The 17,037-nt window shown below is 40.7% G+C and overlaps 1 protein-coding gene across 1 annotated transcript in view; it reads left to right on the forward strand.

The window, feature by feature from the left end:
• Positions 1-2,666, forward strand: part of LOC120980015 (mucin-5AC-like) — an 85,466-nt gene extending 82,800 nt beyond the window's left edge. Inside the window, exons 14-15 of the mRNA XM_040408880.1 lie at positions 1,178-2,553; positions 2,625-2,666. Of these exons, the coding sequence (XP_040264814.1) occupies positions 1,178-2,553; positions 2,625-2,666 (1,418 nt within the window). The remainder of the gene's footprint in view (positions 1-1,177; positions 2,554-2,624) is intronic.
• The last annotated feature ends 14,371 nt before the right edge of the window (positions 2,667-17,037 follow it).

The raw sequence follows: 17,037 nt of genomic DNA on the forward strand, positions 1-17,037 counted from the left end.
GGTTAACACTGAGCACATGTGACAGACGTGACAGAGTCTTGAGACGCCGTGGAGAACGTCCTGCTGCCTGCAACATCCTCCAGCATGACCGGTTTGGCATTGGGTCAGTAATGGTGTGGGGTGGCATTTCTTTGGAGGGCCGCACAGCCCTCCATGTGCTCGCCAGAGGTAGCCTGACTGCCATAAGGTACCGAGATGAGATCCTCAGACCCCTTGTGAGACCATATGCTGGTGCGGTTGGCCCTGGGTTCCTCCTAATGCAAGACAATGCTAGACCTCATGTGGCTTGACGAAGGCATTCCTGCAAGACGAAGGCATTGATGCAATGGACTGGCCCGCCCGTTCCCCAGACCTGAATCCAATTGAGCACATCTGGGACATCATGTCTCGCTCTATCCACCAACGTCACGTTGCACCACAGACTGTCCAGGAGTTGGCAGATGCTTTAGTCCAGGTCTGGGAGGAGATCCCTCAGGAGACCGTCCGCCACCTCATCAGGAGCATGCACAGGCGTTGTAGGGAGGTCATACAGGCACGTGGAGACCACACACTACTGAGCCTCATTTTGACTTGTTTTAAGGACATTACATCAAAGTTGGATCAGCCTGTAGTGTGTTTTTCCACTTTAATTTTGAGTGTGACTCCAAATCCAGACCTCCATGGGTTAAAAAATTTGATTTCCATTTTTTAATTTTTGTGCGATTTTGTTGTCAGCACATTCAACTATGTAAAGAACAAAGTATTTCAGAAGAATATTTAATTAATTCAGATCTAGGATGTGTTATTTTTGTGTTCCCTTTATTTTTTTGAGCAGTGTATATATATATATATATATATATATATACACAGTATATATATATATTTAGTATAAATATGTGATTTAAACAATAGTTCATTTTCTGATGACACATTCCCTTTAATATTTTGTACCACTGTATCTGCAGTTGTGTTCAGTCAAGTTGAATTCTTTCCACTTAATCTGGTCTGAGATTTTTTAGAGGGGAACAGCTCAAATAACATCATCCAGCAGATTTGTTTTTGCATTATACATAATGACTTGTAGAAGAGGGGCAGACATTTAAAATATGCATTTTCTTTTTTAATATGTGTCTTTTTTCATAATAATATTAATTCATACTGTGATTAACCTAACCATATCTCTCTTTTCTTTTTACAGATACAATAATATATATAACCTATGACAATATAAACGCGTGTGGAACTAAAGTTATATGTGATAAATTTTGCAGAATAAAATCTGAGCCATTGCCATGTACAACACAATTAACCAGCACCACAAAAAAAATCACTACTGTTTCATCAAGTGCTACAACATCTTTATCTAGTTTGACAACAGTTACCACTACACCAGCCACAACAGCTTCAACATCCATAAGTATAACACCAACCACCACTTTCAAAAGTACAACTAGTAGTACATTAACTGCCTCCACCACTAAAAGCACATCCACTGCAACAACAACACCAGCAACAACCAGTACTAGTGCCACAACCTCCACAAGTGTTACAACACCAACAAGTACTGTGACTACTACAAGTACAACTACATACCCTACTTCAACTAAAACCTCTACAACTGTTACACCAACTAAAAGCACATCAGCTTCTGCAACTACAACACCATCCAGTACTTCTAAAGTTACAGCAAGCAGTACCACATCAGCATCCACTACCACGCAATCTTCTACCACTTCTGTAAGCACAAAACCATCTACAACTTCAACAACCAGTACTAGTGCCACAACTTCCACAAGTGTTACAACACCAAAAAGTACTGTGACTACTACAAGTACAACTACATACCCTACTTCAACTAAAACCTCTACAACTGTTACACCAACTAAAAGCACATCAGCTTCTGCAACTACAACACCATCCAGTACTTCTAAAGTTACAGCAAGCAGTACCACATCAGCATCCACTACCACACAATCTTCTACCACTTCTGTAAGCACAAAACCATCTACAATTTCAACAACCAGTACTAGTGCCACAACTTCCACAAGTGTTACAACACCAACAAGTATTGTGACTACTACAAGTACAACTACATACCCTACTTCAACTAAAACCTCTACAACTGTTACACCAACTAAAAGCACATCAGCTTCTGCAACTACAACACCATCCAGTACTTCTAAAGTTACAGCAAGCAGTACCACATCAGCATCCACTACCACGCAATCTTCTACCACTTCTGTAAGCACAAAACCATCTACAACTTCAACAACCAGTACTAGTGCCACAACCTCCACAAGTGTTACAACACCAACAAGTATTGTGACTACTACAAGTACAACTACATTCCCTACTTCAACTAAAACCTCTACAACTGTTACACCAACTAAAAGCACATCAGCTTCTGCAACTACAACACCATCCAGTACTTCTAAAGTTACAGCAAGCAGTACCACATCAGCATCCACTACCACGCAATCTTCTACCACTTCTGTAAGCACAAAACCATCTACAATTTCAACAACCAGTACTAGTGCCACAACTTCCACAAGTGTTACAACACCAACAAGTATTGTGACTACTACAAGTACAACTACATACCCTACTTCAACTAAAACCTCTACAACTGTTACACCAACTAAAAGCACATCAGCTTCTGCAACTACAACACCATCCAGTACTTCTAAAGTTACAGCAAGCAGTACCACATCAGCATCCACTACCACGCAATCTTCTACCACTTCTGTAAGCACAAAACCATCTACAATTTCAACAACCAGTACTAGTGCCACAACTTCCACAAGTGTTACAACACCAACAAGTACTGTGACTACTACAAGTACAACTACATACCCTACTTCAACTAAAACCTCTACAACTGTTACACCAACTAAAAGCACATCAGCTTCTGCAACTACAACACCATCCAGTACTTCTAAAATTACAGCAAGCAGTACCACATCAGCATCCACTACCACGCAATCTTCTACCACTTCTGTAAGCACAAAACCATCTACAACTTCAACAACCAGTACTAGTGCCACAACCTCCACACGTGTTACAACACCAACAAGTATTGTGACTACTACAAGTACAACTACATTCCCTACTTCAACTAAAACCTCTACAACTGTTACACCAACTAAAAGCACATCAGCTTCTGCAACTACAACACCATCCAGTACTTCTAAAGTTACAGCAAGCAGTACCACATCAGCATCCACTACTACGCAATCTTCTACCACTTCTGTAAGCACAAAACCATCTACAATTTCAACAACCAGTACTAGTGCCACAACTTCCACAAGTGTTACAACACCAAAAAGTACTGTGACTACTACAAGTACAACTACATACCCTACTTCAACTAAAACCTCTACAACTGTTACACCAACTAAAAGCACATCAGCTTCTGCAACTACAACACCATCCAGTACTTCTAAAGTTACAGCAAACAGTACCACATCAGCATCCACTACCACGCAATCTTCTACCACTTCTGTAAGCACAAAACCATCTACAATTTCAGCAACCAGTACTAGTGCCACAACTTCCACAAGTGTTACAACACCAAAAAGTACTGTGACTACTACAAGTACAACTACATACCCTACTTCAACTAAAACCTCTACAACTGTTACACCAACTAAAAGCACATCAGCTTCTGCAACTACAACACCATCCAGTACTTCTAAAGTTACAGCAAGCAGTACCACATCAGCATCCACTACCACGCAATCTTCTACCACTTCTGTAAGCACAAAACCATCTACAATTTCAGCAACCAGTACTAGTGCCACAACCTCCACAAGTGTTACAACACCAAAAAGTACTGTGACTACTACAAGTACAACTACATACCCTACTTCAACTAAAACCTCTACAACTGTTACACCAACTAAAAGCACATCAGCTTCTGCAACTACAACACCATCTAGTACTTCTAAAGTTACAGCAAGCAGTACCACATCAGCATCCACTACCACGCAATCTTCTACCACTTCTGTAAGCACAAAACCATCTACAATTTCAACAACCAGTACTAGTGCCACAACTTCCACAAGTGTTACAACACCAAAAAGTACTGTGACTACTACAAGTACAACTACATACCCTACTTCAACTAAAACCTCTACAACTGTTACACCAACTAAAAGCACATCAGCTTCTGCAACTTCAACACCATCCAGTACTTCTAAAGTTACAGCAAGCAGTACCACATCAGCATCCACTACCACGCAATCTTCTACCACTTCTGTAAGCACAAAACCATCTACAATTTCAACAACCAGTACTAGTGCCACAACTTCCACAAGTGTTACAACACCAACAAGTATTGTGACTACTACAAGTACAACTACATACCCTACTTCAACTAAAACCTCTACAACTGTTACACCAACTAAAAGCACATCAGCTTCTGCAACTACAACACCATCCAGTACTTCTAAAGTTACAGCAAGCAGTACCACATCAGCATCCACTACCACGCAATCTTCTACCACTTCTGTAAGCACAAAACCATCTACAATTTCAGCAACCAGTACTAGTGCCACAACTTCCACAAGTGTTACAACACCAAAAAGTACTGTGACTACTACAAGTACAACTACATACCCTACTTCAACTAAAACCTCTACAACTGTTACACCAACTAAAAGCACATCAGCTTCTGCAACTACAACACCATCCAGTACTTCTAAAGTTACAGCAAGCAGTACCACATCAGCATCCACTACCACGCAATCTTCTACCACTTCTGTAAGCACAAAACCATCTACAATTTCAGCAACCAGTACTAGTGCCACAACCTCCACAAGTGTTACAACACCAAAAAGTACTGTGACTACTACAAGTACAACTACATACCCTACTTCAACTAAAACCTCTACAACTGTTACACCAACTAAAAGCACATCAGCTTCTGCAACTACAACACCATCTAGTACTTCTAAAGTTACAGCAAGCAGTACCACATCAGCATCCACTACCACGCAATCTTCTACCACTTCTGTAAGCACAAAACCATCTACAATTTCAACAACCAGTACTAGTGCCACAACTTCCACAAGTGTTACAACACCAAAAAGTACTGTGACTACTACAAGTACAACTACATACCCTACTTCAACTAAAACCTCTACAACTGTTACACCAACTAAAAGCACATCAGCTTCTGCAACTTCAACACCATCCAGTACTTCTAAAGTTACAGCAAGCAGTACCACATCAGCATCCACTACCACGCAATCTTCTACCACTTCTGTAAGCACAAAACCATCTACAATTTCAACAACCAGTACTAGTGCCACAACTTCCACAAGTGTTACAACACCAACAAGTATTGTGACTACTACAAGTACAACTACATACCCTACTTCAACTAAAACCTCTACAACTGTTACACCAACTAAAAGCACATCAGCTTCTGCAACTACAACACCATCCAGTACTTCTAAAGTTACAGCAAGCAGTACCACATCAGCATCCACTACCACGCAATCTTCTACCACTTCTGTAAGCACAAAACCATCTACAATTTCAACAACCAGTACTAGTGCCACAACTTCCACAAGTGTTACAACACCAAAAAGTACTGTGACTACTAGAAGTACAACTACATACCCTACTTCAACTAAAACCTCTACAACTGTTACACCAACTAAAAGCACATCAGCTTCTGCAACTACAACACCATCCAGTACTTCTAAAGTTACAGCAAGCAGTACCACATCAGCATCCACTACCACGCAATCTTCTACCACTTCTGTAAGCACAAAACCATCTACAATTTCAACAACCAGTACTAGTGCCACAACCTCCACAAGTGTTACAACACCAACAAGTATTGTGACTACTACAAGTACAACTACATACCCTACTTCAACTAAAACCTCTACAACTGTTACACCAACTAAAAGCACATCAGCTTCTGCAACTACAACACCATCCAGTACTTCTAAAGTTACAGCAAGCAGTACCACATCAGCATCCACTACCACGCAATCTTCTACCACTTCTGTAAGCACAAAACCATCTACAATTTCAACAACCAGTACTAGTGCCACAACTTCCACAAGTGTTACAACACCAACAAGTACTGTGACTACTACAAGTACAACTACATACCCTACTTCAACTAAAACCTCTACAACTGTTACACCAACTAAAAGCACATCAGCTTCTGCAACTACAACACCATCCAGTACTTCTAAAGTTACAGCAAGCAGTACCACATCAGCATCCACTACCACGCAATCTTCTACCACTTCTGTAAGCACAAAACCATCTACAACTTCAACAACCAGTACTAGTGCCACAACCTCCACAAGTGTTACAACACCAACAAGTATTGTGACTACTACAAGTACAACTACATACCCTACTTCAACTAAAACCTCTACAACTGTTACACCAACTAAAAGCACATCAGCTTCTGCAACTACAACACCATCCAGTACTTCTAAAGTTACAGCAAGCAGTACCACATCAGCATCCACTGCCACGCAATCTTCTACCACTTCTGTAAGCACAAAACCATCTACAATTTCAACAACCAGTACTAGTGCCACAACTTCCACAAGTGTTACAACACCAAAAAGTACTGTGACTACTACAAGTACAACTACATACCCTACTTCAACTAAAACCTCTACAACTGTTACACCAACTAAAAGCACATCAGCTTCTGCAACTACAACACCATCCAGTACTTCTAAAGTTACAGCAAGCAGTACCACATCAGCATCCACTACCACGCAATCTTCTACCACTTCTGTAAGCACAAAACCATCTACAATTTCAACAACCAGTACTAGTGCCACAACTTCCACAAGTGTTACAACACCAAAAAGTACTGTGACTACTACAAGTACAACTACATACCCTACTTCAACTAAAACCTCTACAACTGTTACACCAACTAAAAGCACATCAGCTTCTGCAACTACAACACCATCCAGTACTTCTAAAGTTACAGCAAGCAGTACCACATCAGCATCCACTACCACGCAATCTTCTACCACTTCTGTAAGCACAAAACCATCTACAATTTCAACAACCAGTACTAGTGCCACAACCTCCACAAGTGTTACAACACCAACAAGTATTGTGACTACTACAAGTACAACTACATACCCTACTTCAACTAAAACCTCTACAACTGTTACACCAACTAAAAGCACATCAGCTTCTGCAACTACAACACCATCCAGTACTTCTAAAGTTACAGCAAGCAGTACCACATCAGCATCCACTACCACGCAATCTTCTACCACTTCTGTAAGCACAAAACCATCTACAATTTCAACAACCAGTACTAGTGCCACAACTTCCACAAGTGTTACAACACCAACAAGTACTGTGACTACTACAAGTACAACTACATACCCTACTTCAACTAAAACCTCTACAACTGTTACACCAACTAAAAGCACATCAGCTTCTGCAACTACAACACCATCCAGTACTTCTAAAGTTACAGCAAGCAGTACCACATCAGCATCCACTACCACGCATCCTTCTACCACTTCTGTAAGCACAAAACCATCTACAACTTCAACAACCAGTACTAGTGCCACAACCTCCACAAGTGTTACAACACCAACAAGTATTGTGACTACTACAAGTACAACTACATACCCTACTTCAACTAAAACCTCTACAACTGTTACACCAACTAAAAGCACATCAGCTTCTGCAACTACAACACCATCCAGTACTTCTAAAGTTACAGCAAGCAGTACCACATCAGCATCCACTGCCACGCAATCTTCTACCACTTCTGTAAGCACAAAACCATCTACAATTTCAACAACCAGTACTAGTGCCACAACTTCCACAAGTGTTACAACACCAAAAAGTACTGTGACTACTACAAGTACAACTACATACCCTACTTCAACTAAAACCTCTACAACTGTTACACCAACTAAAAGCACATCAGCTTCTGCAACTACAACACCATCCAGTACTTCTAAAGTTACAGCAAGCAGTACCACATCAGCATCCACTACCACGCAATCTTCTACCACTTCTGTAAGCACAAAACCATCTACAATTTCAACAACCAGTACTAGTGCCACAACTTCCACAAGTGTTACAACACCAACAAGTACTGTGACTACTACAAGTACAACTACATACCCTACTTCAACTAAAACCTCTACAACTGTTACACCAACTAAAAGCACATCAGCTTCTGCAACTACAACACCATCCAGTACTTCTAAAGTTACAGCAAGCAGTACCACATCAGCATCCACTACCACGCAATCTTCTACCACTTCTGTAAGCACAAAACCATCTACAACTTCAACAACCAGTACTAGTGCCACAACCTCCACAAGTGTTACAACACCAACAAGTATTGTGACTACTACAAGTACAACTACATACCCTACTTCAACTAAAACCTCTACAACTGTTACACCAACTAAAAGCACATCAGCTTCTGCAACTACAACACCATCCAGTACTTCTAAAGTTACAGCAAGCAGTACCACATCAGCATCCACTACCACGCAATCTTCTACCACTTCTGTAAGCACAAAACCATCTACAATTTCAACAACCAGTACTAGTGCCACAACTTCCACAAGTGTTACAACACCAAAAAGTACTGTGACTACTACAAGTACAACTACATACCCTACTTCAACTAAAACCTCTACAACTGTTACACCAACTAAAAGCACATCAGCTTCTGCAACTACAACACCATCCAGTACTTCTAAAGTTACAGCAAGCAGTACCACATCAGCATCCACTGCCACGCAATCTTCTACCACTTCTGTAAGCACAAAACCATCTACAATTTCAACAACCAGTACTAGTGCCACAACTTCCACAAGTGTTACAACACCAAAAAGTACTGTGACTACTACAAGTACAACTACATACCCTACTTCAACTAAAACCTCTACAACTGTTACACCAACTAAAAGCACATCAGCTTCTGCAACTACAACACCATCCAGTACTTCTAAAGTTACAGCAAGCAGTACCACATCAGCATCCACTACCACGCAATCTTCTACCACTTCTGTAAGCACAAAACCATCTACTACATTAACAACCAGTAGTAGTGCCACATCATCTTCACCAACTACGGAAATTACAAGTTCAAAAACTTCTAGTCCTTTTACTACCACTGAAACTACTAAAACATCAACTTCTCCACCATTTTCTTTAAGTGCTAGTACTGTAAGTTCTACTTTTTCATCAACTTCCACATTAGGTAAGTTTTGAAAGGAGGAAGAAAATGTAGTTTTTTGTGGAATCTTTATTGTGGAAGAGTACTGTATTTTGAGGATGACTTGATTACCCTGTCTTGTTGCTGTGAACAATGCAATGATAATAATTTAGCAGTATTGTTGTAACTTTAATTTTAAATGACAACTTGTGTTAGCTTTTGACTAAATGTGCCTATGTCCTACAATAGCTGTTGGCTTAATGTTTAATCGGTTGGAAGCTTTTCTTTCCAACATTCTCCATTGACATGCATGCTCGATCAAGCAATGGCAACTGATAGATATCCGTTACCATAGTCTTATTATCTCCTGTGAGAATAAAGGGTCCAATATCCCCCAGATGTCTGCCATTGAGCGTTAACAGGGAGAACGCAAGCATCTTGAGAAAATTGAGAATTCTAATTCGTCCAACATGCTATGATTTAATGGAATGGATATAGTTTTAATATTTGTATAGAACTTGGAATTTAAGATGCCACATTGTATGCATACGTTACAGGTTTTACCTGATCTACATTTGGAGCGGACCAATTTGCAGAATGCAATATCAGTTGGAAAAACATCATAGCCTAGAGATTTGTGGTTCCATTATATTAAATCCATGTTTAAAGGGGTTCTCCGGGAATTAAGAAAATGAAATTACCGAAAATACCTAAATATTACTTTATTATAAATATATTTCCAATACCTTTATTAGTTATAATGGCTCGTTTTGTCTAGAGAACAATTATTAGGAGAAATGAAATGACTGCCGTCCTATTAGTACACACAAAGTCTGTCCTAATCACAAAGCAGGACAAGTTATTTCAGAACACTGAGCTAAAGAGCTGCCTCATCCTCCTCTCCTACTTGTCACAGATTATGAACCTGAATACAGCTATTAAGATCTTCAGCTGAATCTCTGTGGGAAATGAGGAGACATGAAGTACAGAGAGGAGGTGGGGGTGCAGCACTTGTATGCAGTCTTCATTAACACAGCCTCACATTACCCCCAGACTGTCCTGTCCGTTCTCTCTGTAATTCATGTTTCCTCATGAACTTTATTCCTAAAAATATTCAGCTAAGGATCTTATCAGCTGTGTTATCAGAGCAGAGAGGAGGATGAGACAGTAACTTGTCTGAAGTAACGTGTCCTGCTGTGTGTCTATCGTACCGCGCTGCTTTAAATCCTCAGGAAGTGTTTCTTTTTAGGTTAGTGCCATATGCACCTTCAGACATAGGAAAACATTGATATCCACACCAGTCGCCCTCCTTCAGTGAGCCACTCTGTGAATCATCAAAGAGGTCGCACAGACAGTGAAGTACCATCGACAAGGGTCAAATGGTAAAAGATTTATTATACTCAAAGACGTGATCAAGTTTAAAACATATCATAAAACACTGGATAACCCTCGTATTCTTGCCCGACCCGGATTTTGCTCACACTTCGTCAGGGGCGAACACTCCACCTACTTTCGTGTTGTCTTATAAATCCACATAAATCTCTCCTCCCCACCTTAGTCAGAAAAATTATCATATACTACATTATAACCGTCCTTATATATAGTTAGTACACGTTCCCATCTACATCACTATTTCTCTGGTGCTACTATAGTTAAAATCAGGAGCAATTCCGTCACATCAAGCAGGGCTTGAGATCAAATTCTACATTTAACCACTGTGGTTGCAGTGTCTCCAGTTTATATATCCATTCAACTTCACAGCGGTTTATTTTAGCAATAGGGTCTCCACCCCCCAGTGCGGTTTCAACACCGGTGAATATCAAACCTTTCGGATTTTTCTGGTGCAGAAGACACTATGGAGGGAGACACTATTTGACACTTCCTTAATGTTGTTTTTCCATCTATATACCTTATTTGTGTCATAGTCCCCACATACTTTAAGGAATTTCTATGAGCCCAAAGCCCAAAAAGAGCAGGGAGAACCGAGGGGGATTTTCAACTTCAGCTCCTATACCCTTTCTGAACAAGAAAAAAGTGTGTTGGGGAAGGGATTGAAGTTTGCTCCAACTAATAGACCTAACAAATTTGAGGCTTTCTTAGACGTGCATAAATATATAAGAAAGTTAAATATTGCCAAGTATTGCATAAAAAATCAGGCACCCCTTCTTAAAAATGAGGGGATGGAGAATGGAATGATTTATACCCAGTTATGAGAAAAATCCACATTCTTTCCTAAAAGCAAAGAACATAATTGTATTGAGGCATTTAAAATGGGGGGTTATTAAAGGAAATAGACAAGATGGATACCAAACCCAAACATCACAATTTAACATCTGAGGAAAAAATAGCTTTAAAGGGATTCTGTCACCTCTTTTTACCCTATAGAGATGCGGACATGCACGGCTAGATCGCCGCTAGCATGTCCTAGATATATGTGTACCATAGCTCTGTGTGGTTTTATTGAGTGTAAAAAATGATTTTATATATATATATATATATATGTAAATCAGCCTGGTAAGGAGCCCAAGGGGCTGTACTAACCGATCTGGAGCCCAGCCACGCCCCCCTGTGAAGGAGCCCAGCACCGCCTGTATCTACGAATCTCTTCCTTGCTCACAAGTTCAGATCGCCGTAATCTTTTGATGTGCGAGCTCGCGCATGCGCAGTTCCTTCCTTGGGGCTGATGCCAGCACAGGGAAGGAACACTATGCCGGTGTTCCGTGATATTTCCCCTACCCGTGAGATTTCCCTACCCTCGTCACTTCCTGTTGTGATGCGGCTGCACCGAATATGACGTTCCAGCTTTGGAAGGAGGTGTGCCGCGCCGCGCAGGCGCACAATGACGGGGTAGGGAAATTTAACACCAGAGTTGGGGAAAAGGGGCAACCTAATGCACTTGCACCTTACCTCTCAGCTGGACACCGGCCGACAGGTCTCAGCTGGACCTAACCGAGAGGGTAGGAAAAAAATACGGGCCAGTGCGCAAGCACGGCTAACTACTCCCCGACCGTTAGCCTTTGCTGGAGCTAGTCTCATCTGCGCTGGTTCTTGGTTGATCTCTTACAGTGCTCACTGGCCCGTAATTTTTCCCTACCCTCTAACCGCTGGTGAGGTTCACGGCGCATGCGCAATGTGGGACGGTGTCCAGCTGAGAAGTTAGGCGCAAGCGCCTTAGGTGGCCCCTTCTCCCCAACTCTGGTGTGAAATTTACCAACCCCGTCATTGTGCGCCTCGGCACACCTCCTTCCAAAGCTGGAACGTCATGTCCGGTGCGGCCGCTTCACAACAGGAAGTGAGGAGGGTAGGGAAATCTCATGGGTAGGGGAAATATCACGGAACACCGACACTGCTCATCGTGAGATTACGCGATCTGACTTTCTGAGCAAGCAGGAGATCCCTGGATACAGGCGGTGCTGGGCTCCTTCACATGGGGGTGTGGCTGGGCTCCAGAACGATTAGTGCAGCCCATTGGGCTCCTTACCAGGCTGATTTACATACATATAAAATAATTTTTTACACTCAATAAAACCATACAGAGCTATGGGACAGGTATATTGCGGACATGCTAGCCGCAATCTAGCCGTGCATGTCCGCATCTCTATAGGGTAAAAAGAGGTGACAGAATCCCTTTAAAGAGCCTTGAATCGAATCCCAGTATTGTTATCAAGCCGGCAGATAAGAGGGGGGGGGGGAATTGTTGTGATGGAAGTTGATAAATATGAGAGAGAATTGCAGAGATTACTGTCAGATAATGAAACTTATTTAGTCTTGAAGAAAAAAAAATTCCCACATTTGAATACAAAAGTAAAATAGATAAATTGCTGCAAGAGGGTTACAATAATGGGATTATTAATAAAAAGGAATTTGATTACCTGACAGTGAAATATCCAGTCACCCCAGTTATATACCATCTGCCCAAGATTCATGAAAGCTTGACAAACCCTCCTGGGAGACCTATAGTCTCTGGAATTAATTCACTCACAAGTAGACTTACAGAATACGTAGACTTTTTTATCCAGAAGTATGTACCTGAAGGACACTGGGAGTGTCATTAAATTAATCAAGGATTTAGGTATGAGCCGGGAAAATACATGGATTGCCACGGTAGATGTGACATCCTTGTATACGATTATTCCAAAAGAATTGGGACAGAGCAATTAAAGAAGAACTAGATAATGACCCCCAATGTCTAGCCAGCAAGGGAAATTTATTTTAGATAGCGTGGATTTTTGCCTCAGTCATAACTACTGTTGGTTAAATACAATCTACTATCTGCAGCAAACTGGGACGGCGATGGGGGTAAAATTCGCCCCCAGTTTCGCTAACCTTTTTATGGCCCTTTGGGAGAAAGAGAATATTAAACCAATTCTATCTAAAATAACACAAAATGGTGAATTGATCGTATGGAGACGGTATATACACGACTGCCAGCTAATTTGAAATAGAGAGTGACAGGCTCTGGAAGATCTTATAAATAAGTTAAATGATAATGATTGGAATTTGAAATTTACCAGCAGTATCAGTGCGACCTCTATAAATTTTTTAGATCTCGCGATATATATTGAGGCTAACATCTTTGAAACAAAAACCTATTTTAAGGAAACTGATGTGAACACCTATATAGAAACTACCAGTAGTCACTATGGCCCTTGGTTAAAAAATATACCAAAGGGTTTATCAAAATTGCACAGATATTTAGGTCTATAAAGAACAAAGCCAACTTTTTCAAAATTGTTTTATAGAAAAGCGCTATTTGAGAGAGGAACTTATTAGATGTAGTAGGGATGTAAAAGGGAGTGATAAAAAGGGGGGGACAAAAGTTGTTATGAAAGAAAAGGATTTTCGTTTTACCTTCTTTATGCAGTATAATGCAAATGCTGGATGTATGAAAAATGCCATTAAAAAAAAATAGTGGGCTGTTCTAAAAAATGATCCAGTTTTGGGAAAGGTGATCCCTGACCAATCGGACATAACATACAAGAAAGCCCCAAATATACACAGCCATTTGGTGCGTAGTTTTATTCCAAGGGAGATCATAAAGGGAGATCATAAAGGAGAAAGGGAACCGGTTCACATGATGTGGCTTCTGCCCCCCCCATGTAGAAATAGAACTAAGAAAAATAAAAAGAATAATGTACAAACAATTCACTCTAACACAAAAGATCTGAGCTATAAAGTCAAAGGGGAGATTACATGTGAACATGCTTTTTTTTATTATATTTTTTTTCTTTTCGTCCCTCTCTCTCTCTCTCCAAAGGGTGGGGGGTGGATAGTTTGGGGTAAAATTTTATTATATTCATTGGTGTAATATGGAATTTTGGATCTTTCTGATTTTGTATATGTTCTTATATAACTGGGGAAAAAAAGAACAAAAAAAAAAAAAAAGAACATGCGGGGGTCGTTTACCTATTGGAGTGCCCTTGCGGCCTCCAATATGTGGGACGTACAATGAGGAAATTAAAAACATGAATCAAGGAGCATATCCGAAACATTAAAAAAGGCTTGGAGACACATAGTATCTCCCTCCATTTTGAAAAAGTGCACCAGCAAAATCCGAAGGGTTTGACCCTTTTGCTAAAATAAACCGCTGTGAAGTCTAATGGATATATAAACTGGAGACACTGCAACCACAGTGGTTAAATGTAGAATTTGATCTCAAGCCCTGCTTGATGTGACTGAATTGCTCCTGATTTTAACTATAGTAGCACCAGAGAAATAGTAATGTGGATGGGAACGTGTACTAACTATATATAACGATGGTTGCAATCCGATATGCTATGTGAATATATACGTAAGTTTGAGAAAGCTAAAGAACTAAGAGAGGTAAGAGCTGTGAATGAGATGGAAAAGTTAAAGAACAAGTAGTATGATACCTTGGGGTGAGGGAGGAGCCCTACGGAGGAATACTTCTGAGAATGAAAGGCTGTAACCTCCGACTGGCCAAAATTAACCATGCGACCTGGACCTAGCAGCTGAATAGGAATTATGAATGGAAGTAATATCGGAGTGGTCTGAATGAATCACGGGAGTGGAGTATAAGTAGTAACAGCTGGGGCATGATATCCTGTGTATGGTGGATAGGAATACATTTTTTGTATTTTACTGGTGAAAAGAAATATGGATTATGAACTCAGAGGAATGGAAAGTTATCTATATCAAGATTTTATAGGGTATATATAGGTTTTATTATAATGAACAATATGATAATTTGTCTGACTAAGGTGGGGAGGAGGGATTCATGTGGATTTATAAGACAACCCGAAAGTGGGTGGAGTGTTCGCCCCTGACGAAGCGTGAGGGAAACCCGGGTCGGGCAGGAACACGAGGGTTATCCAGTGTTTTATGATATGTTTTAAACTTGATCACGTCTGTGAGTATAATAAATCTTTTACCATTTGACCCTTGACGATGGTACTTCACTATCTGTGTGACCTCTTTGATGATTCACAGAGTGGCTCACTGAGAAGGACGGCGATTGGTGTAGCTATTGATGTTTTCCTATGTCTGAAGGTGCATATGGCCCTAACCTAAAAAGGAACACTTCCTGAGGATTTAAAGCAGCGAGGTCCTATAAACGCTAGGACTGACTGTGTGAATTTTACCCACTTCACTTTAGGACCTGCAGCGCAAAAGTGACAGGCAACGTATCAGAGACTTTTTAATTGTGTTGTCCTGCTGTGTGATTAGGACAGGTTTTGTGTGTACTAATAGGATGGCTGCCATTTTATTTCTCCTAATGATTGCTCCCTAGACAAAATGAGACATTATAACTACTTAAAGGTATTTGGGAATATATTTATAACATAATATTTGAGTATTTTTATTTTCTTAATTTCTGGAGAACCCCTTTAAGAAGAGAATTAACTTTATATATTTTTTCCTTTTAAGACGTAAGATACAATAGACTGAAAGAATGCCAGACATGAATAAGAAGAAATGGAGATGACTGAAATGCCAGCATGTAAGCCCTGTATGTTGGTTCTTTTTAGATAGAGTTTCCCCTGGTCTCTTGAAGACACTGTATACTGTAGTAGGTGAGGCAATGCTCCTGCAGCCATTGACTAATTTTTTATGTTAATTGGATATAGTGAATATACTGTAGCCACCGATTCTGTAACTATTTCATCGGTTATGTGAATTGTTTGGCAAATCCTATGAGTGTTTGGAAAGGCTGTCTGGGATTTAAAAAAAAACATGGCTACTTTTTTCCAGAAATAGAACCACACCTGTCCATGGTTTGTATCTGGTTTTGCTGCTCAGCTCCCTTGAAATACCACACACAACCTGTGGACAGGTATTCTGTTGTTTTCGGAGAAAAGCAGCCATATTTGTCTGAATCGGGACAACCCCTTCAAACACTGGGCCACCTCGCCACACAATCCATATATCCTTGGTCATAGATTCTGAAGAAAAGTTTAACAATTCTGTGACTATATTTACCTTTGACATAAAAAATCAGTCACTGTATAATGTCATAAAGAGACTAGGGAAAACTAGGTCTCCTTGACTTTGTACTCTGTACAGTATATCTTCTTTGGCTGGACAATGAGGCAGCAGCTTCCCACTTTCAGTACTTCTGACACTTTGGGATGTTGTTCTAAAAGCACAACTAAATAAGATGAGTGGCGCCACCCCACACTCCATGTTCATGGAGGTTTTGCTTTGTGTGCGCTCTTTGTGTATTTTCCACAATGGTGGATTATAATAGGGGTGTTTGGGTTGGCAGCCCCGGGTCTGGCATCACTGGGGGGCCCAACACTGACCCAAACGGTCACATACTGTGGCGGGGCACGGGAGCGCATAGTTCCATGCTACGTTGCCCATCACAGCCATTGGCTTCAGGCCTAGTAGGCCTGAGACCTATG

Source organism: Bufo bufo, chromosome 10 (assembly GCF_905171765.1).
Source record: "Bufo bufo chromosome 10, aBufBuf1.1, whole genome shotgun sequence".
Lineage (NCBI taxonomy): Eukaryota > Metazoa > Chordata > Amphibia > Anura > Bufonidae > Bufo > Bufo bufo.